At 44.7% G+C, this 22756-nt stretch overlaps 1 protein-coding gene across 1 annotated transcript in view; it reads right to left on the bottom strand.

Annotated features, from left to right (window-relative positions):
• LOC140387678 (kininogen-1-like) overlaps positions 1-22756 on the bottom strand; it is a 46725-nt gene that overhangs the window by 17508 nt on the left and 6461 nt on the right. The window contains exons 2-3 of the mRNA XM_072470872.1: positions 6109-6219; positions 3201-3303 (exon numbers count right to left, since the gene is read on the bottom strand). Of these exons, the coding sequence (XP_072326973.1) occupies positions 3201-3303; positions 6109-6219 (214 nt within the window). The remainder of the gene's footprint in view (positions 1-3200; positions 3304-6108; positions 6220-22756) is intronic.

Genomic DNA, 22756 nt, shown 5'->3' on the forward strand with positions numbered 1-22756 from the left:
ATACTGGAAAAGGCCCTTCAGGGTGTTTATCGTTGAGAATTTTTGGGACTCTGCGTCCAGCTTCAGCTGTAGATATGCATGGCTCATATCCAGCTTTGAGAATAGGAGTCCTCCAGCCAGCTTTGCATACAAATCCTCAATCCGGGGAATTGGGTATTTGTCCAGTTGTGAGTAGCGATTAATCGTTTGTTTGAAATCTCCACAAAGGCAGACCGAGCCGTCCGGCTTGAGGATAGGCACCACAGGTGCCGCCCGCTCTGCAAACTGGGCCGGTTTTATTATCCCCTCACGCTCTAATAATTTTATTTCCATATCGACTTTCTGCCTTAATGCGAAAGGTACTGGTCGGGCCTTGTCGAATTTTGGGACTGCATCTGGATCTACATGCAATGTCGCTTTTGCTCCCTTCATTGTTCCGAGCCCTTCTCGGAAAACCTCTGGGTATTTACACAGGAGTTCGCTCAGGTGGCCATTTTTCAGCTGGAAAATGTTTACCCGATCCAGCTGGATCTCTTTTAGCCAGTTTTGTCCCAATAAGCTTGGGACACTTTTCACTACCATTAAAGGCAGCCTAACCAGTTGCTCTCCATAAACCACAGTTACATGCGTTGTGCCCAACACTCTGTGGTTCCCCAGTATGTCCTCAGTTTTGTCGAGGTCCTGGTTAGGAATAAGGGTTGGAATCCAGTGCGAATTTTATTGAATGCTGTTTCCCCTATCACTGATACGGCTGCTCCCGTATCGACTTCCATCAGTGTGGGACGTCCACTCAACTTTATGGATAATTTAATGGGTTTTGATTTCACCATCGTTACACAATTTTTTTGTTCCTCGTCGGAGGTAGGTGGGTCTTCTCGGGTATGCATTCTCCTGTACCCTGGTCTACATGATCTTCTCCAAGATGATGGTTTTGGGCTTCTATTTCTCCTTTCTGGTTCCGATCTCTGACAACAACTACAATATTTTGCTGTACAAAAGGCTGCAGGGGCTGCCGTCTGTCTGGACCTAATTTTTCCTTGCTTGGGGGGGCTTCTGCGAGTGGGCCTGGTTAACTTAGTATCCGAGTCGTTCCTGAGGGTGGCTATACAGTTGCCTATCCCCCAGCGGTAGTCCCTTAACTCAGTTTCACTGGTATGGGCGTCTACCTCCATCGGAGTACCCTGTTTGCCGCTTTTTCGAAGGACAAAGCCAGCTGCAATGCTTGTTTGTAATCCAGCTCGGCCTCTGCCAACAGACGTTTCTGTATTACTAAGTTCTTTATTCCACATACTAAATGTTCTCGGAACACCTCATTTAGCGTCAGGCTAAATTCGCAAGCCTCTGCTAATCGCCTTAATCTTGTTAAAAAGTTTGTAACTGGCTCCCCAGTGTCTCGGAACGCTGAGTAAAACCGGTACCTTCGCAGGGTCAGAGGTGGCTTAGGGTCATAGTACTCTTTTACTAAGTTCCAATTCCTGGAAAGTTTTCGTATCCGGTGCCTCTGGAAAAGTGAGACTGCACAGAATGGAAAAGGCTGCTGGCCCGCACGCGGTCAGCAGAATGACCTGTTGCTTTTCATCCGGAATTATATCGTTTTCTCTAAAGAAGTACTTCATCCGCTCTACATATTGGGCCCAGTCTTCCACTTTTGACTTGGGTCAAAAGAGTCCAACTTTCCGAATAAAGGCGTTCTGCCTGTCAGTGGCTTACCCTCAATATGCGGCAGCTGCTGGCGAGCAGGTTTCTTCGGGTTGTTACGTTTTCCTCGTCGCCACTGTAATAAGTCCACGGAGGCAGAAGTCCCATCACCAGAATTCCTTTTATTTACAAACCCAACAGCTGAACAACCGTGACCATTCAGTCTGCTGTCTACACCGGGGGTGCAGAGGATCTGACACTCCCTATTATATACACAGAAAGAGGTTCCCTGATTGGCCCACTAATCAGGGAACTCGTATTCTAATTAGCCAATCTCAAAAGCCTGGCCTAAGTCATTACAATTTTGTAAATTTCTTCAATCCCCTTTAACCTTCTCGCTTGAAATCCTCCCATTTTCTAACCTACCTTCATAATTATACCATCTCCTGTAATAATTTTGTGTAATCTTCACTCTATCCTTTCTAAAACTCTATTTGCCTTCCTGTAGCAAAGTGTTGAAAGCTTTTTTTAATAATAATAATCTTTATTGTCACAAGTAGCCTTACATTAACACTGCAATTAGATTACTGTGAAAAGCCCCTAGTCGCCACATTCCGGTGCCTGTTCGGGTACACAGAGGGAGAATTCAGAATGTCCAAATTACCTAACAGCACATCTTTCGGGACTTGTGGGAGGAAGCTGGAGCACCCGGAGGAAACCCACACAGACACGGGGAGAACGTGCAAATTCCGCACAGACAGTGGCCCAAGCCGGGAATCGAACCTGGGACCCTGGCACTGTGAAGCCACAGTGCTAACCACTGTGCTACCGTGCCACCCATTGCACATAATATCCTAATTGTAGCCAAGCCGGTGTGCTGTATAAATTCAGTCACTTCATGTTTTTGTATTTAATGCCTGCACAAACCAAAAAGTTTGTCTCCCTTAATATTGCCACTTCTACCTTCACTCCCACCTTTATGGATCAATATGGTCAAATTTCTGTGAGGGTGTTTCTTGAAAATGCTGCTGTGATTTTGGCAGAAGAGCAACAGAAAGCCCTGAGAAACAGCCGAGTATAAAATGTTTGCCAGTTGTCTAGGATTTCCATCAACGATTCCTTTCAGTCGCGGGGTCGTGCAGCAACCTGAAATTCCCCACCCCGGCCTCGCACATGCCAGTCCCTGTAAATTATGATGCGTGCAAAGCCGTGCAAAGAAATTTAAAGGTGCCAAGCACTTCAGTAAATTACCCATATACTCCAAGAGGGTACATTGGTTTCCACCAATCTTCTGCCAAAGTTACAGTGGGAAATTTGGAGAACATCATAAAAAGTCTGTGCTTAAAGCGCTGCACTCCTACCATTTAGGGTACTCTAAACTGTTCTTTTTTCCAAAATGTTCTGGCGCAAACTTTTCTGTTCACCACCTGAGTGGTAATCAGGAGGAGTGTTGTTGAATCCACACAATTTTCATTCTATTGATGTCAATAGAATTCCCCAGCTTTCTCTGGTGCACAGTGATAATGACACAGTGACTCACAAATTAGCCCTATTTCGAAAGCATTATATAAAATATTACTCACCCACTCTTTTCACAGGCCTTCTTAGATTACAGGAAGGTGTCTCAGGTACTTTAATTTGGAACCCAAATTCAAAGAAGACTTCTGCTTCGCAAACACCCACAGCCTGGAGAACATAAATCACTTAATTTAAATATTGCTGAAGTATCTGGGGCGAAATTCTCCCCCAACGGCGGGATGCCCGCCGACTGGCGCCAAAGCCGGCGCAAATCAGACGGGCATCGCGCCGGCAAAAAGGTGCGGAAGTCTCCGCATCTTTGGCGGCCTAGCCCCAACATTGAGGGGCTAGGCCGACGCCGGAGGGATTTCCGCCCCGCCAGCTGGCGGAAATGGCGTTTGTTGCCCCGCCAGCTGGCGCGGAAATGCGGCGCATGCGCGGGAGCGTCAGCGGCCGCTGTCAGTTTCCCCGCGCATGCGCGGGAGCGTCAGCGGGCGCTGAAAGTTTCCCGCGCATGCGCAGTGCGGAGAGTCTCTTCCGCCTCCGCCATGGTGGAGGCCGTAGCGGAGGCGGAAGGGAAAGAGTGCCCCCACGGCACAGGCCCGCCCGTGGATCGGTGGGCCCCGATCGCGGGCCAGGCCACCGTGGGGGCACCCCCCGGGGTCAGATCGCCCCGCGCCCCCCCCCCAGGACCCCGGAGCCCGCCCACGCCGCCTGGTCCCGCCGGTAAATACCAGGTTTGATTTACGTCGGTGGGACAGGCAATTCCTGGGCGGGACTTCGGCCCATCCGGGCCGGAGAATCCAGCGGGGGGTCCCGCCAACCGGCGCGGCTGGATTCCCGCCCCCGCCCAATCTCCGGGAGCGGAGACTTCGGCGGGGGCGGGGGCGGGATTCACGGCGGCCAACGGCCATTCTCCGACCCGGCGGGGGGTCGGAGAATGACGCCCCTGATGTAGAATAAGTCCAGGCAGCTGGAAAGGTGCCTATGTTTACTCCATGTTTGCAACTAGAATCAATGTAAGAATATATCTAAATATTACAGGAATAACACAGTGACTTTAATACTGTATAACATACATATACAAATAAAGAAATTTAAAAATATAAATAAATGTTAACCACTAGGTACGCTCAACTTGTCTTCTAATTGTTTTCATTCTTCTCTCCAACTTTTAGAATCTTAACATCATATTTACCTAATTCCCAAGTATTCTAGACTTTGTTCCAGACCTTCAAATTGAAGAAAATTTTATTGTAGGCCATTTGATTTGATAGTGGCACCATTTAGTTATTACTCAGTTCTGCTCAGGAATTGCATTTTTGGTGCCTCTGAATTTCTTTGATTTGCAGGCTGAAATCATGTTGCTGTATTTTTTTTAATGGAAAAGTAGATGATTTAAAGGACCCAGCCAAACAAAGCATACGTGACTTCCATGATCCAAATGTAGAGTATGATATCTGCTATTGTTGTGTGAAGTATTCGATGGATCAAAGTTCAAGGCAATGGATATTTCAATAACTTCTGATGGAGCTGTCCCTGTTGTGGAAATGGGTGCAGGAATATGCATAGCAATGTGAAAGAGAGACCAGGGGCGAAATTCTCCGGTATCGGCACGATGTCCGCCGACTGGCGCCCAGAATGGCGCAAATCAGTCGGGCATCGCGCCGCCCCAAAGGTGCGGAATCTTGGGGGGCCGAGCCCCAACCTTAAGGGGCTAGGCCCGCGCCGGACAAATTTCCGCCCCGCCAGCTGGCGGAAAAGGCCTTTGGTGCCCCGCCAGCTGGCGCGGAAATGGCATCTCCGGGCGGCGCATGCGCGGGAGCGTTAGCGGCCGCTGACGGCATTCCCGCGCATGCGCAGTGGAGGGAGTCTCTTCTGCCTCCGCCATGGTGGAGACCGTGGCGAAGGCGGAAGGAAAAGAGTGCCCCCACGGCACAGGCCCGCCCGTGGATCGGTGGGCCCCGATCGCGGGCCAGGCCACCGTGGGGGCGCCCCCCGGGGCCAGATCGCCCCGCGCCCCCCCCAGGACCCCGGAGCCCGCCCGCGCCACCTTGTCCCGCCGGTAAGGTAGGTGGTTTAATCTACCCCGGCGGGGGGGGTCGGAGAATCTCACCCCATGTTTAACCAACTTATTAGAGTTCTTTAAGGAAGTAACATGTACCGTAGATAAAGGGGAACTGGTTGATGCACTGTACTTAGATTTCCAGAAGGCATTTGATAAAACGCCACATAAAAGGTCATTGCAGAAAATGGTATGGGGGGGGGGGGCAGGGTGGTAACGTATTGGCATGGATAGGAGATTAGTTAGCTAACAGGAAGCAGAGAGTAGGCAGAAGTAGGTCTTTTTCAAGATGGCAAGATGTAACGGGTGGTGTGCCACAGGAATCAGTGCTGAAACCTCAACCGTTTACAATTGATCTAAATATTTTTAAGGCAAAAGTGGATAAATACTTGGCAAGCAAGGGGGTGATAGGTTATCGAGGGTAGAATGATGCAGATTTGAGGTTCCCATCAGATCATTCATGATCTTATTAAGTGGCGGAGCAGACTGAAGGGGCTGAATGGCTTACCATGCTCCTTGTTCGTATGTGACAAACTTCTTGGGAATCAATTTCTATTTGAAAATTTCTACTGACAAATGGGTGGCAGCATAAGGGTAGGTTCTAAGTGATGGCCTCAGATGCCTGTGCATCTTCCTAGAATGTTACCTCTCATTCTCTCCACACACTCCACCGCCTACATGTACAAAAGGAAGGCCATGGGGATTCCCATAGCAACATATAGAAAGCACACAATAAAATATCACTGGAAAAATCGGAACAGATACCAGATAAGATTTATGTTCAAGAATCTCAGTAAATTTCTTCCTTGCAAAACAGCATGTTTATAGCCATAACCCTCGTTATAGATCATTTTAAAAAAAATAGTTTTGGCTTCTCCTGAAGGAATGATTAGAGTATAAACGCTTACAGCATCACTGTCAGATTTGAATGGACAAACTCGCAGCTCCACTTGTTCTTGGCAAAAGGTTTCCTTGATGTCAAATATCACCGTGTATGACTTCACCCCTGGAGAAGTTATCTGTTAAGACACACAACATAAAACAATGTTTTCTTCATTTATCATTCCTCTGGATCTACGCGATGGAACTGAAATGAACACAGCATCACATACCATAAAAGTTTTCATATTTTTTATCACTGACAGATGAAGGGTTTTCCCAAGGGCTTTGCCCTATCCTTGACATCACCATATGCACACATTTGATTGCTTACTGTCCCCAGTGTTCTATTTTTGTGGGAGACAATCACCTAAGCAATATAAAATTCAAAAATGCAAGGAAATTCCTCGTCAGCATGTTTTCTCTCCCTGGTGAAGAATCTGTTCCTCGTACATTGATTTGTTTTACTCTTTCCTTGGAGAATAACTATGAAAGTATTTGCAGGGTGATTAAAAGGCCCGTGACATGAAAAACGTCTTCCATGACCGTAACCACCTTTATACCAGCCATTAGCGTGGCTAATTCTATATAACAGGAGCGTTTTATGGGTCCCACAAAAATTTTTATGTGGGTGGGACATCCATGATTACCGGACACGAGTATCCCGCAGACCGAGCTCTGGGTCTCTATTCATGGGAATGTCTGCAGCCGGGTTCAAACTCTACACCTCCTGACTCTGAGGTGTGAAAATGATCAATAATCCAAAGGCGAGGTCAGCACGGTGGAGCAGAGGCTAGCACTGCTGCCTCACGGCACCGAGGTCGCAGGTTCGATCCCGGCTCTGGGTCACTGTCCGTGTGGAGTTTGCACATTCTCCCCATGTTTTCGTGGGTTTCGCCCCCACAACCCAAAGATGTGTAGGATAGGTGGATTGGCCACGATAAATTGCCCCTTAATTGGAAAAAATGAATTGGGTACTCTAAATGTATTTTTAAAAAAATAATCCAAAGGCTTCCTCTACAATTTGTAATAAATCTTACATAAAAACTGTGGAAATTGACAGCATAAAGGCCATAATATTAGCCTTCAAAACTAAGCCCACTGCGCAAAACTGTCTCTGAAGCTCTATAGTTTTCTCTGCTTCAAATCTTAATCTAAGTTCTACCTAAAATAAGCAATAAGCAATCTCTCTATCATAACTATTCCTTTTAGCAAAACATTGCATGCTCCTACGTTACTCAACAGAAATAAATTTCTCCCCAATCAGAGGAAATAGCTTTCCTCTATACAATGTCATAACTTTATAATTTTAAAATTCTCAATTAAATCTTCACTTCTCCTTCTCCATGTCATTGGAAATAGTTCCAGGATCTTAGTGTCACATTTGAACCTGAGATGAGCTTCCAACCTCAAATTTGTGCTAATATCATGACCGCTATTTCCATCTCGGTCACACTGTCCAACTTTGCCTCTGTCTCAGCTCATTTGCTGCTGTTACCCTCATTTATGCCTTTGTCACGTTGAGTCTTGACTATTTCAATGCATTTCTGGTTGGTCTCCCACATTCTACCATCCACACATTTGAGGTCATCCAACGCTCTGCTGCTTTACCTTTACAACAAGTCCTGTTTCCATATCACTCTGTGTTTGATGACCTGTATTGCCCCTTGGTCAAGAAGTGTCTTGATTCTAAAATTCTCATCCTTATTTTCTAACTGCTCCATGGCCTCATTGATTCATTTCTCCAACCCCACAATCCTCCCCGAAATCCATGCTCCTGGCCTCTTGTCCATCCCCAATTTTAAGTGTTCTACCATTGATGGCCCTGGTTTCCATTGTCTGGAGCCTAGACTCTAGGCCCCAAACTCTGGAATGTCCTCCTCCGAACCTCACCACTTCTCTATCTCACTTTCCTCCTTTCAGACATTCCTTATTCATTATTGATATATATTAGATATATTAAACAGCATGAAGTACAATTTCAACAACTTATATTTATATATTGCCTTTAATGTATTGAACATTCCACGGTGCTTTTTCGAAGCATTATAAAACAAAGTATGATGCTGAGCCATATAAGGTGATATTGGCCCAAATCTTCCAAGGAGCAACAGTCATCATCAGATTGATGCTCTGCTCCTACTTTTCTGCCCCAAGATGGAGCTCCACATTTCTGGCTGGATCTTCTGATCTCACCTTCTTCAGAGATGAGGTGCAGACTTCCATTAAGCTGCTTCCTCACTGTGTTGAATCATCAGGGGGAAGACAAACCATGCCTTTGCACAGCACAAGCTGCCATATTCTGTTAAGTGTCCACTAACACACTGAAAAGCTTTGGGACATTTAAACAGCTTTTCAGTGTGGTAGTGAGTGGTGAGATAGTGAATGGGTGAATGTGTAGGTGTGTAAGTGGGTAAGGTGAGTGAGGTAAGTGGGCAAGTGATAGGGTGGGTGAGGTAAGTGGCTAAGTGGATAGGGTGGAATCGGCCAGTGGTTAAGTGAGTAGGTAGGGTGAGGTAAATAAATAGGTGGGTAAAGTAGCAGCTGGGCAGGGTGGCAGGTTGGTAGGATGGCAGGTCAGTGGGGGTGGCAGAAGGTTGAGGGGTTGGAGAGTCGGGGGGCTGCTGAGTCAGGTCATGAGGGAGTCAGGGAGGGAGTGGAGTGGTGTGGCATCTAGCTGAGTCAACAAAGAACAAAGAAAAGTACAGCACAGGAACAGGCTCTTCGGCCCTTCAAGCCTGCGTCGACCATGCTGCCCGTCTAAACTAAAATCTTCTATACTTCCTGGGTCCGTATCCCTTTATTGCCATCCTAATCATGTATTTGTCAAGATGCCCCTTAAACGTCACTATCGTCCCTGCTTCCACCACCTCCTCTGGCAGCAAGTTCCAGGCACCCACTACCCTCTGTGTAAAAAACCTGCCTCGTACATCTCCTCTAAACCTGTGCCCCCTAGTAATTGACCCCTCTACCCTGGGAAAAAGTCTCTGACTATCCACTCTGTCTATGCCCCTCATAATTTTGTAGACCTCTATCAGGTCGCCCCTCAACTTCCGTCGTTCAAGTGAGAACAAATCAAGTTTATTCAACCGCTCCTCATAGCTAATGCCCTCCATACCAGGCAACATCCTGGTAAATCTCTTCTGCACCCTCTCCAAAACCTCCACTTCCTTCTGGTAGTGTGATGATCAGAATTGAACACGATAGAGAGCAGCACGGTGGCGCAGTGGGTTAGCCCTGATGCCTCACGGTGCCGAGGTCCCAGGTTCAATCCCGGCTCTGGGTCACTGTCCATGTGGCGTTTGCACATTCTCCCCGTGTTTGCATGGGTTTCGCCCCCACAACCCAAAAGATGTGCTGGGTAGGTGGATTGGCCACGCTAAATTGCCCCTTAATTGGAAAAAATGAATTAGGTACTTCAAATTTACATTAAAAAAAGAATTGAATACTATACTCCAAGCGTGGCCTAACTAAGGTTCTCTGCAGTTGCAACATGACTTGCCAATTTTTATACTCAATGCCCCGGCAAATGAAGGCAAGCATGCCGTATGCCTTCTTGATGACCTTCTCCATTTTCAGTGACCTGTGGACTTGTACACCTAGATCTCTCTGACTGCCAATACTCTTAGAGGGTTCTAACATTCAATGTATAGTCCCTACCTGCATTAGACATTCCAAAATGCATTTCCTCACATTTGTCCGGATTAAACTCCATCTGCCATCTCTCCGCCCAAGTCTCCAAACGATCTATCCTCTGACAGTCCTCTGTATCCTCTGACTGTCCTCATCGCTATTCCCAATTCCACCAACCTTTGTGTTCTCCGCAAACTTAATAATCAGACCAGTTACATTTTCCTCCAAATCGTTTATATATACTACGAACAGCAAAGGTCCCAGCACTAAACCCTGCGGAACACCACTAGTCACAGCCCTCCAATCAGAAAAGCACCCATCCATTGCTACTCTCTGCCTTCTATGACCTAGCCAGTTCTGTATCCAGCTCACCTCTGATCCCGTGACTTCACCTTCAGTCTGCCATGAGGGACCTTGTCAAAGGCCTTACTGAAGTCCATATAGACAACATCCACTGCCCTACCTGCATTAATCATCTTTGTGATCTCCTCTAAAAACTCTATCAAATTAGTGAGACACGACCTCCCCTTCACAAAACCATGCTGACTCTCGCTAATACGTCCACTTGCTTCCAAATGGGAGTAGATCCTGTCTCGAAGAATTTTCTCCAGTAATTTCCCTACCACTGACGTAAGGCTCACCGGCCTGTAGTTTCCTGGATTATCCTTGTTACCCTTCTTAAACAAAGGAACAACATTGGCTATTCTCCAGTACTCTGGGACATCACCTGAAGACAGTGAGAATCCAAAGATTTCTGTCAAGGCCTCAGCAATTTCCTCTCTTGCCCCCTTCAGTATTCTGAGGTAGATCCCATCAGGCCCTGGGGACTTATCCACCTTAATATTTTTCAAGACGCCCAACATCTCGTCTTTTTGGATCTCAATGTGACCCAGGCTTTCTGCACACCCTTCACCAGACTCAACATCCACCAATTCCTTCTCTTTGGTGAATACTGATGCAAAGTATGTATTTAGTACCTCGCCCATTTCCTCTGGCTCCACACATAGATTCCTCCCCTGACCTTCAGTGGGCCAACCCTTTCCCTGGCTACCCTCTTGCTTTTTATGTATCTGTAAAAAGCCGTGGGATTTTCCTTAACCCTATTTGCCAATGACATATCGTGACCCCCTTTAGCCCTCCTGACTCCTTGCTTAAGTTCCTTCCTACTTTCCTTATATTCCACACAGGCTTCATCTGTTCCCAGCCTTCTAGCCCTGACAAATGCCTCCTTTTTCTTTTTAACGAGGCCTACAATATTTCTCGTTATCCAAGTTTCCCGAAATTTGCCATATTTATCCTTCTTCCTCACAGGAACATGCTAGTCCTGAATTCCTTTCAACTGATATTTGAAAGACTCCCACATGTCAGATGTTGATTTACCCTCAAACATCCGCCCCCAATCTAGGTTCTTCAGTTCCCGCCTAATATTGTTATAATTAGCCTTCCCCCAGTTTAGCACATTCACCCTGGGACCACTCTTATCCTTGTCCACCAGCACTTTAAAACTTACTGAATTGTGGTCACTGTTCCCGAAATGCTCCCCTACTGAAACCTCTACCACCTGGCCGGGCTCATTCCCCAATACCAGGTCCAGTAGTTGGACCATCTACATATTGTTTTAAGAAGCCCTCCTGGATGCTCCTTACAAACTCTACTCCGCCCAAGCCCCGAGCACTAAGTGAGTCCCAGTCAATGTTGGGGAAGTTAAAGTTTCCCATCACAAAGATAAAGTCTCCCATCACAACGACGCTGTTGCTTTTACTCCTTTCCAAAATCTGTCTACCTATCTGTTCCTCTATCTCTCGCTGGTTGTTGGGAGGCCTGTAGTAAATCCCCAGCATTGTGACTGCACCCATCTTATTCCTGAACTCTAGCCATAAAGCCTTGCTTCCCTCTGAGGTGTCCTCCCGCAGTACAGCTGTGATGTTCTCCCTAACCAGTAGCACAACTCCTCCACCCCTTTTCCATCCCCCTCTATCCCGCCTGAAACATCTAAATCCTGGAACGTTTAGCTGCTAATCCTGTCCTTCCCTCAAACAGATCTCTGTAATGGCAACAACATCATAGTTTCAAGTACTAATCCAAGCTCTAAGTTCATCTGCCTTACCTATTATACTTCTTGCATTAAAACATATGTACTTCAGGCAACCAGTCCCGCTACTTTCAGCAACATCTCCCTGTCTGTTCTTCCTCAGAATCATACTGTCCCTATTCCCTAGTTCTCCCTCAATGCTCTCACCTTCTGACCTATTGGTCCCGTGCCCACCCCCCTGCCATACTAGTTTAAACCCTCCCGTGTGACACTAGCAAACCTCGTGGCCAGGATATTTATGCCTCTCCAGTTTAGATGCAATCCATCCTTCTTATACAGGTCACACCTGCCCCGGAAGAGCTCCCAGTGGTCCAGATAACTGAAACCCTCCCTTCTTCACCAGCTGTTTAGCCACGTGTTTAGCTGCTCTATCTTCCTATTTCTAGCCTCACTGGCACGTGGCACAGGGATTAATCCTGAGATTACAACCCTTGATGTCCTGACTATTAACTTTCTGCCTAGCTCCCTGAACTCCTGCTGCAGGACTTCATCCCCCTTCCTGCCTATGTCATTAGTACCAATATGTACCACGACCTCTGCTTGTTTGCCCTCCCCCTTCAGGATGCCCGCTACCCGTTCTGAGACATCCTGGACCCTGGCACCAGGGAAGCAACATACCATCCTGGAGTCTCTTTGACGTCTACAGAAGCATCTATCTGTGCCCCTGACTATAGAATCCCCTATGACTATTGCTCTTCTGCGCTTTGACCCTCCCTGCTGAACATCAGAGCTAGCCGTGGTGCCACTGCTCTGGCTGTTGCTGTTTTCCCCTGTTAGGCTATTCCCTCCAACAGTATCCAAACCTGTTCGAGAGGGGGACAACCACAGATGACACAGATGATTCCTGCACTGACTGCCTGCCCCTTCTGGTGGTCACCCATCTCTCTGCCTGCACCGTGGGTGTGACCACATCTATATAACTGCTATCTATGACGCTTTCCGCAAACCTGTATACTCCTAAGTGCGTCCAACTGCTGCTCCAACCGAACCATGCGGTCTGTGAGGAGCCCCAGTTGGGTGCACTTTCTGCAGATGAAGCCATCCGGAACTCTGGAAGCCTCCCGGACCGGCCACATCTCACAGTCAGAGCACTGCACCCCTCTAATTGACATTGCGTTAACTCATTAATAAATTAAATTTAAAAATACATTTTTAAAAAGGTTACTGTTAGCTATATGTTTCTGAGTACTAGATTTCTACTATAAATGCAAATGCTAAATACAGTACTCTCTCTGGTCTCTAGCTTAGATACCCCTCTAAATTATGATTAAGTAATTAATTAATTATGTTTAATTAATTTAACAATGTTTAATTTTTAAATTTAGTGCAGATTCCCTACCAGTCAATCAGGTCACAGCTTTCCCGTGACGTCACTTTTCAGTTTTTCCCCCCCAGTCGGATCACTCAGAATAGCAGAATATCACTTACCTGTTCCCAAGCTGCTCCCCAGCTCTCTCTTTCTCTCCCGCTCCGAAAATGAAGGCCGCTGGGACCTGGGAGTAAGATTCTATATCACCTACCTTCCCAGGGTGCTCCCTGGTTTTCTCCCTGCATCCCGGAATGCACTCTGGATCTCTCCCTGCAGATTACCCGTTACAGAACCAAACGAAGAAAACAGAACTAAAAGGGAAACAGCTCCTCCTTGCATTCCACGCCGCGCGCAGGGTCAAGTTGGGGTCAGGGGTGAGAGTCAGGTGATTGGGGTTCGGTCGGATCAGAGAGTTGGGTGGTGGGGACTAGTCACCGAACGGATAAAATCTCTGCCCAAATCCAAATCTCCCAAGCACCTCAAAAACGTACTCCCACTCCACCCTGTTAAATGCTTTCACAGCATCCATAGATATAATCAACCCCAGTTCGGGGGCTGGAGAGGAGAGGACAACATTCAGCACACGCTGTGCATTAGCTGACAACTGCCACCCCTTAACAAAGCCTGTCTGGTCTTCTGCAATTACTTCTCAGACACAGGCCTACAATCGCAGCGCTAGCAGCTTGGCCAGTAGTTTGGTCCACGTTCAAAAGAGAGATGAGCCAATATGATCCACGTTCCGTGGGGTCCTTATCCTTTTTCACCATGAGGGAGATGGAGGCCTATAAAAGTGTATCGGGCAATGAATCCCCGAGCCAAAGAATCATTGAACACATCTACTATCAATGGCACCAAATGGCCTGCAAACGTCTTATAAAATTTGTCAGGAAACCCATATGGGCCAGAGGCCTTACCTGTTTGTATCAACTCAATACCCTTCAGCACATCCTCAGGGCTTAACGGGGCATCCAACTCCTACATGTCTCAGATATTCAATTGATTATTGGAAAAAATTGCATTTGTCTTTTCAGATTAATCCATATTTTTCTAATCTCTGAAGTGTGGCATCTAGGTTGAGGAGATGGTCCCAGTCATTCTTCCCAGTCCCCAGGATGTCACCCAGGTAACACTTGTCATGTGAGGGTACCTTTAAGAAATGGATGTTTAAGCAATGTACCTTTAAGAAATGCTGTGAGGATACCTTTAAGAAATGGATGTTTAAGCAATGAACCTTTAAGAAATGCTGTGAGGGTACCTTTAAGAAATGGATGTTTAAGCAATGTACCTTTAAGAAATGCAGTGATGTCAGAGTGTGGGTGGAGCGTGGTTTTAGATCAGCCATTTGGTAGTTTCAGTTTGAAAAAGAGCTTGGGTATATGTTTGTGTTTGCAGTGAGCTGGATCTGCTGTGATCTCTGCCATGAAAGACTATCTCTGGATCATTTGGGTGATTGAAACTCATAATAGTAAAGCCTTTAACCTGATGTGTTTCTGTTTAAAGGTGTTCAGTCTCATGGATGTTGAAAGGAATAACTGAAGGATTATTTAGTGTAATATTTTCGGGGTTATCTTTGAAGTAAGGGATGTTTAGAGATCCAATGTTTATTTAAGAGGTTAAGTTGAGTTCATGGAATAAACATTGTTTTGTGTTTAAAAACCCACGTGTCCATAATTGTAACCCCACACCTGGAGAACAAGCCGTGTGCTCGGAAAAGCAACAAATACATTAAAGGGGGAGGTTGGTTGAACTCCATGATACATTTTGGGGTTCTGAAAACGCCTCGCCCATAACAATTGGGGGCTCGAGGGGGATAAAAGACTATCTATTGGAATGGCTATTGTGAACTTAAAGACAGTGAAGGATTATTACTTTTCTGGTGTGGTATTTTAGTTTAAGTGGGGAGTGTATTGTGGACAATGGCTCTTTCAGAGGCTCAGAAGTTTTTGGGGGTGGACACGATAACACGTGATACCTTGCTTTCAGAGAGTAATAACAGACTGTTGGGTCTGGCAAAGACATTGCAGTTAACATTACCTGACAAAAATGCAAAAAGTTGAGATAATTATGACGGTGGTTAAGCATTTAAAGTTGCCTGAGATACAGTTTGACTCATGGGAAATGGCAAAATTTCAGTTGCAAATTAAACACATGGAACATGAGAAAGAATTAAAGTGGCTTGAATACGAAAGAGAGAGAGCGGAAAAAGAAAGAGAGAGAGGGGAAAAAGAAAAGGAGAGAGAAGAAAGGAGAAAAGAAAGAATAGCCCTAGCAGAACAAAAAGAAAAGGAAAGGGAGATAGAGATCAGGGAAAAAGATAAAGTGAGGGAGTTTGAACTTCAGAAAATGGCCATGAAACATGACAATCAGTTAAAATTGGCAGGCGTAAAGGGAAGCGTACAGTTGGTTGATAGTGATGAGGATAGTGAGAAAGAGCGTCATAGTCGAAGGCTTGGTGGAATCTATTTAAATATGTCCAAGCATTGCCAAGGTTTGACGAGAAGCTTTTTCATTTCATTTGAGAAGGTAGCTAAACAAATGAAATGGCCACAGGACATGTGGGTGTTACTGGTGCAAACAAAGCTGGTAGGTAGAGCTAGTGAAGTGTTTGCATCACTACCAGAGGAGGTATCTGGAACGTATGAGGAGGTGAAGAAATCCATCTTAAGTGCATATGAGCTAGTGCCTGAAGCTTACAAACAAAGGTTTAGAAATTTAAGGAAAGAATTTGGTTAAACATTCATGGAGTTTGAAAGGCTCAAACAGAGTAATTTTGATAGGTGGATAAGGGCTTTGAAAATAGACCAAACGTATGAAGCTCTCAGAGAAATTATACTTTTGGAGGAGTTTAAAAATTCAATTCCTGATGTAGTGAGAACTCATGTGGAAGAACAGAGGGTTAAAACTGCGAGATTAGCAGCAGAAATGGCAGATGATTATGAATTAGTTCATAAATCAAAGATTAGTTTCCAACATCAGTTTCAGCCGGTGAGGGATAGAAACTGGGGACATGAGAAATACTCAAGTGGTAAAGGTAAAGGTGATCTGATGGGAGACAATAAAGAGAGTGTACCTCAGATTAAAAAAGAAATCCAGGAGGGTGGAAAAGAAATGAAAAGTTTCAAATGTTTTCACTGTAATAAACTAGGCCATGTAAAGTCACAGTGTTAGTGGTTGAAGAAAAGCACTGGGAAGGCTTATGTGGTAAAACAGGATAAGACAGTGGGATTTGTTAGAGTGGTAAAGGAAAGCCCAAGGGAAGTGAAGGAGGTGCAAACGATTGTACAGCCTGTTCAAGAAATAATTGTTAAGAAGGTGCCAGATGTCTTTAAAGAATTTACTTGTGTGGGTAAAGTTTACTCATATGTAAAAGGAGGAGCAGGTAAAGAAGTCACAATTTTAAGAGATATGGGAGCTAGTCAATCGTTAATGGTAAGAGATGAGGAATTATGTAGTTTGGGAAGAATGTTGCCAGAAAAGGTGGTGATATGTGGAATTCAGGGTGAGAGGAGTAGCATTCCATTATATAAGGTAAGGTTGGAAAGTCCAGTGAAGAGTGGTGAAGTGGTAGTAGGAGTAATAGAGAAACTATCTTGTCCAGGAATACAGTTTATCTTGGGTAATGATATAGCTGGATCACAGATGGGAGTGATGCCTACTGTGGTTGATAAGCCAGTGGAAAATCAGACAACTGAAGTGTTGAAGGACGAATATCCTGGGATTTTTCCGGATTGTGTAGGAACAAGGTCGCAAAGTCACAGGTTAAGACAAGAGGAGAAATTAAAGAGTGAAGATGAAGTTGAAGTGCAATTATCAGAAACGATTTTTGATCAGATGGTTGAAAAAGAACAAGAACAGGTGGAGGATGAGGCGGATATTTTTAGTTCAGGAAAATTGGCGGAGTTACAACAGAAAGATGTAGAAATAAAACGGATATATCAGAAAGCATATACGGAAGAGGAATCTGAGAGTATACCAGAGTGTTATTACCATATAAATTGGATTGGATTAGATTGGATTGGATTTGTTTATTGTCACGTGTACCGAGGTACAGTGAAAAGTATTTTTCTGCGAGCAGCTCAACAGATCATTAAGTACATGAGAAGAAAAGGGAATAAAAGAAAATACATAATAGGGCAACACAACATATACAATGTAACTACAAAAGCACTGGCATCGGATGAAGCATACAGGGTGCAGTGTTCATGAAATCAGTCCATAAGAGGGTCATTTAGGAGTCTGGTAACAGTGGGGAAGAAGCTGTTTTTGAGTCGTTCGTGCGTGTTCTCAGACTTCTGTATCTCCTGCCCGATGGAAGAAGTTGGAAGAGTGAGTAAGCCGGGTGGGAGGGATCTTTGATTATACTGCCCGCTTTCCCCAGGCAGCGGGAGGTGTAGATGGAGTCAATGGATCGGAGGCAGGTTCGTGTGATGGACTGGGCGGTGTTCACGACTCTCTGGAGTTTCTTGCGGTCCTGGGCCGAGTGATGTCTTGATGAGAAAATGTAGACCTGTACATATGCAGGCGGATGAAAAGTTGGCAGAAGTTCATCAAGTAGTATTGCCGGTAGGGTATAGAAAGGAGATGTTGCGAGTTGCACATGAGGTACCAGTGGGAGGTCATTTGGGAATAAGGAAAACTCAAGCTAAAATCCAGAAACATTTTTATTGGCCTGGATGTAGTTAAATTTTGTCAATCATGTCACACATGTCAAGTGATAGGGAAACCTCAAACAGTGATAAAACCAGTGCCCTTAATACCCATTCCAGCATTTGAGGAACCTTTTACAAGGGTCCTAATCGATTGTGTAGGACCGCTTCCTAAAACAAAAAGTGGGAATCAATATCTTTTGACTATAATGGATGTGTCTACTAGGTTTCCAGAGGCCATTCCAGTATGTAATATTACAGCTAAAAGGATTGTGGATGAGTTACTTAAATTCTTTACTAGATATGGACTACCCACAGAAATTCAATCAGATCAAGGATCGAATTTTACTTCAAAGTTATTCAAAGAAATTGAATTCTCACAAGAAAAAGTATTCGACGATTGAGAAGGAGACTTTGAGTTTGGTGCTGGCTTTGCAACATTTTCACATTTATGTGACCAGCAATCCATCTGACACCATTATATATACTGATCTTAATCCTTTGACCTTTTTGGAGCGATTCCGGAATAACAATGCAAGGCTGTTTCTGTTTCGCTGGAGTTTATTGTTACAGCCATTTCATTTAAAAATAGTACATGTGGCCGGACAGGAAAATGTGATAGCCGATGCTTTGTCACGAATGTGATCAATCGAGAAGGTTTTCGGTTGGAGGAAGAAGAATGAAGAAAGATTGACGATATTATTAAACCTGTTTGAGTGTGTTGTTTTCTTTAAATGAAAATGTATATTTACTGTGTGCATTTCTTAGTGGATGGTGCAAAAGTGAAAAATGAAACCATCTTGAAGTTGATGGGGTTTTTTTTCTTGGGGGGAGGTGTCATGTGAGGGTACCTTTAAGAAATGGATGTTAAGCAATGTACCTTTAAGAAATGGATGTTTAAGCAATGTACCTTTAAGAAATGCAGTGATGTCAGAGTGTGGGTGGAGCTTGGTTTTAGATCAGCCATTTGGTAGTTTCAGTTTGAAAAAGAGCTTGGGTGTGTGTCTGTGTTTGCAGTGAGCTGGATCTGCTGTAATCTCTGCCATGAAAGACTATCTCTGGATCAGTTGGGTGATTTAAACTCATGAAAGTAAAGCCTTTAACCTGATGTGTTTCTGTTTAAAGGTGTTAAGTCTCATGGATATTGAAAGGAATAACTGAAGGATTATTTAGTGTTGTAATATTTTCAGGGTTATCTTTGAAGTAAGGGGTGTTAAGAGAGCCAATGTTTATTTAAGAGGTTAAGTTGAGTTCATGGAATAAACATTGTTTTGTGTTTAAAAACCCACATGTCCATAATTGTAATCCCACACCTGGAGAACAAGCCATGTGCTCGGAAAAGCAACAAATACATTAAAGGGGGAGGTTGGTTGAACTCCATGATACATTTTGGGGTTCTGAAAACACCTCACCCATAACACACTGGACTCTGTTTAACCTACTTAAAATCTGGTCCATAGCCCTTTGGAACAATGCCAGAGCTGAAGTGATGTCAAATGGTAATCTTTTGTATTGAAATAACCCTTTGTCTGTCACAATCTGTTGTGAATCCTGAGCCATTGTCATTTGTAGGTATGCTTGACAAAGGTTGGTCTTACTAAAGTGGTGGCCTCCAGCTAAACCTGAACAGGTCATCAATCGGGGTAGAGGGTATGTTCTGCATGGAGTACAGGATTATTGGTTACTTTGAAATCAACACAAATCCGTATGGATCCGTCTTTTTTCATAACTGCCACAATGTTTGGAGCTCATTCACTCATGTCAACAGGTTCTAGGATTCCCATCTTGACCAGTCACCTCTCCTTTAGGTCTGATTTCATAAGGCACCGGCCTTGCCTTTAAGCATTTTGCCTAACTCTCTTCTTTGATCTTCAACTTTTCTGAGATATCCTTCATACTTCCCAGATCACCGTGTTTCTTCAAGATTTTGGTAAGACCTGGGGCGGACTTCACCGACGGCGGGATTCTCCGTTTTGCCAGCGCCCGGGAGTTTCCCGACGGCGTGGGGCTGCCCCACAATGGGAACCCCATTGACCGGCCGGCATAACGGAGAATCCCACCGGCGGGTCGAGGCTGAAAAGTGGCATGGTGGGGCGGAGAATCCAGCCCCTGATTCATTATCAAGAATCTGTCATGAAGTTTACTTCAGCCCAAGTTAACCTGATCTTTTCCAACCAAGTTCTTCCCATTAGTGCTGAATAATTTTCTTTGACAATGTGCAAGGACAAATCTGCAATCTGTCCATTCAATTGTACTGTTGCATCAATATGGTCCCTTTACAGAACCACTACTCCTGTGTAAGTTTTTAACACTATCTTTAAGGGTTTCAGGGAGATATGTCAGAGCTGTTCTTTATAAACAGTGCCTGGCATGAGCGAAACTGCTGCCCAAGTGTCCACCTCCATCTTTACCGGCTGTCCATCCAGTAGTGGAGTGACCCAGTACCAATTTGTAGCTCGTACATTAAATGGCAACTCATCTTTGGTCTCTCCTCAAGTCCTTTTTGTACAACATGGACACTTTTTCCTTTATTCTGTTTGCCATTTGTTTCATTCAGCTTTCTTTTGCAACTTTTATCTGAACCTTTTTCTGTTTCCAGCATGCACGTTCAATGTGGTCTTTTCCCCCACAATTTCTGCACATGATGTCTTTGTACAACAGTCTGCTGCTGAGTATCCAGTTTTTGCACACCTATGGCAAGTGTGAGTCTGTGTTTGCATTCGGGTTTCAGCCAACATCTTGTGAATTCTAGTATTTGAACTCAACTCCAAGGCTTTCTTTAAAGTCAGGTTACTTTCAGGTAACAACTGCTTTTGAATTGCCTTGTTCCTCACCCTATGGACTAGTCTATCTCAGATGGTATCATGTTTTAGCATCTTGGGGCTGGTTTAGCACAGGGCTAAATCGCTGGCTTTGAAAGCAGACCAAGGCAGGCCAGCAGTATGGTTCAATTCCCATACCAGCCTCCCCGAACAGGCGCCGGAATGTGGCGACTAGGGACTTTTCACAGTAATTTCATTTGAAGTCTACTTATGGCAATAAGCGATTTTCATTTCATTTCATTTCAATTCATCCCGAGATTTGTAGTGTTCAGCCAATCTTTTCAGTGTAGCTACAAACCATGCAATCAATTCCCCTTTTTCTTTGTTTCGCTTATAAAACCCAAAACTTTCTGCAATGACTGAAGGTTTTGGTGAATAGTGGCCCTGCACAATTTCCACTATTTCTTTGTATGTTTTTGTGCCTGGCTTTTCCCAGACTCCGAAGGAGATGAAATGTTTCCTCCCCCCCCCTCCCCAAAATGCTCAGGAATGTTGGGACTTTTATACATGCTTCCTGGTCGTCAGTTCTTTTGTGCGGTGTTTGCAAGATTGACTTTAGGAGACCGTGGGGATCAACAAAAACTAAGAGCTTTATTCCGGAGATGTTAACACTACAGGCTGTGATGTCACACTGCCCGTCACCAGTGCAAACGGCCGATGATGTCACCTCCGATGACATCACGCAAGCGTTCTCTTAATGTGCCCCTGTTCAGCTGTAAGGCTGCTAGTGAGGAATCCCTGAAAATGCTATAAATACTCAGCAAAAACATTGTTTCCATCAGATTGAAACATTTCCACAAACTTTTGATTGACATTGTATTTCGGTTTGATTTCGATTTTGCTTCCTCTTCTATTGTTTTCTTCCTCATTCTGCAACATCGCCCAGTGGAGAGGGATCGGGAGATAGTGGCAGCCTTATTTCCCAGCCCCTGCCATTTTCATTTTATAGCAAGACTCCAACAAATGACTATAAATTTAGAGATCTCCAGTGCAGTCTTTAGTGCAATCTTGCAAATGAATGGAGTTTGGAACTAAGTGTACACTTGGGAGTTTGGTGAGTGGGATGTTAGGAGAGAAGGGGAAGGAGGAATTCCTTTTCTTTTGCTTTTTCTAACTTTTTCATCCTATAGGAATTGGTTCTTACCCTACTCAGGGAAAGAATGTTGATGAGTACCTGGAAATGGTTATGGTCTGTCCTATTCTTAAGGTTTGAAGTATTACCTGGCGATAGGTTTAATAAAATATATAAAAAAGAGAAATAAATGATTGAATATTATAATTAAGTAGCTACTCAAAACCCATTGAGGATGGCAGGGTGCGTGATGTGTCGTAGTGGCACCATGTGGGAGCTCCAGAATGCCAGTCAGTTCCAGGGTCCTCCCTTGGGCTGTTGAAAACAGCCTCATTTAGTTGCGGCTAGTACTTTACCTTCAGCAAGGGGAGGTTCACACCATGCAGGAAACCTGGCAGATTCAGCTGCACGGGCCAGTGTTGGGAAAGAGTGGAGGTAGAAGCAAAGAACCCCCTGCCCTCACTCACCCCCCCTGCCCTCACCTCCACCCCCGCACATCACACTCTCCCTTGGTCCCTTGAACCCACCCCCTCAACCATCACCCTAGCGAGATCCCCCACTCATCACTCTTCAACCAGGGGCAGTAGGGATTACGACACCCTGTAAAATTCAGCCCATTAGTCCAGGTGTCTGGGTTAGTATTTCAGTAACGTAACCATTAATGTACCTACAGCTCTAACGGTGGCTTAGAAAATGGCAGAAAACATTATCCATGCAGTCCAACATCAGTTAGCTTCATCAGTAGATTTCAAAACATATCTGTTTAGTGGTAACTTGAGCAGAGAATTGTTTTGATCTCTATGTGTTGCAACATCATAAAAAACTTGCCTTTGAACACATTTTTGACGGCACCACCCATAATGAGCAGCGTATTTCTTCCACTTCAACTTTTTTAAAAAATAGCCTGGAAATGTGGTGTAGAAATTGGCCCAGAAAGGTAAAACATTTTTAAAAATTTTTTAATTTCCTTCATTTTTTAATTTCAGGAATTCAATTCATTTCAAATGAGATACCAGCAATACCTTATAATATCACCATTGCTGATTGATGGAAAGTGGAAGAAGTCATTAGTTTAGGTTCAACTGATTCACCGACTTAATGTG

This window comes from Scyliorhinus torazame, chromosome 13, assembly GCF_047496885.1.
Source record: "Scyliorhinus torazame isolate Kashiwa2021f chromosome 13, sScyTor2.1, whole genome shotgun sequence".
Classification (NCBI taxonomy): Eukaryota; Metazoa; Chordata; class Chondrichthyes; order Carcharhiniformes; family Scyliorhinidae; genus Scyliorhinus; species Scyliorhinus torazame.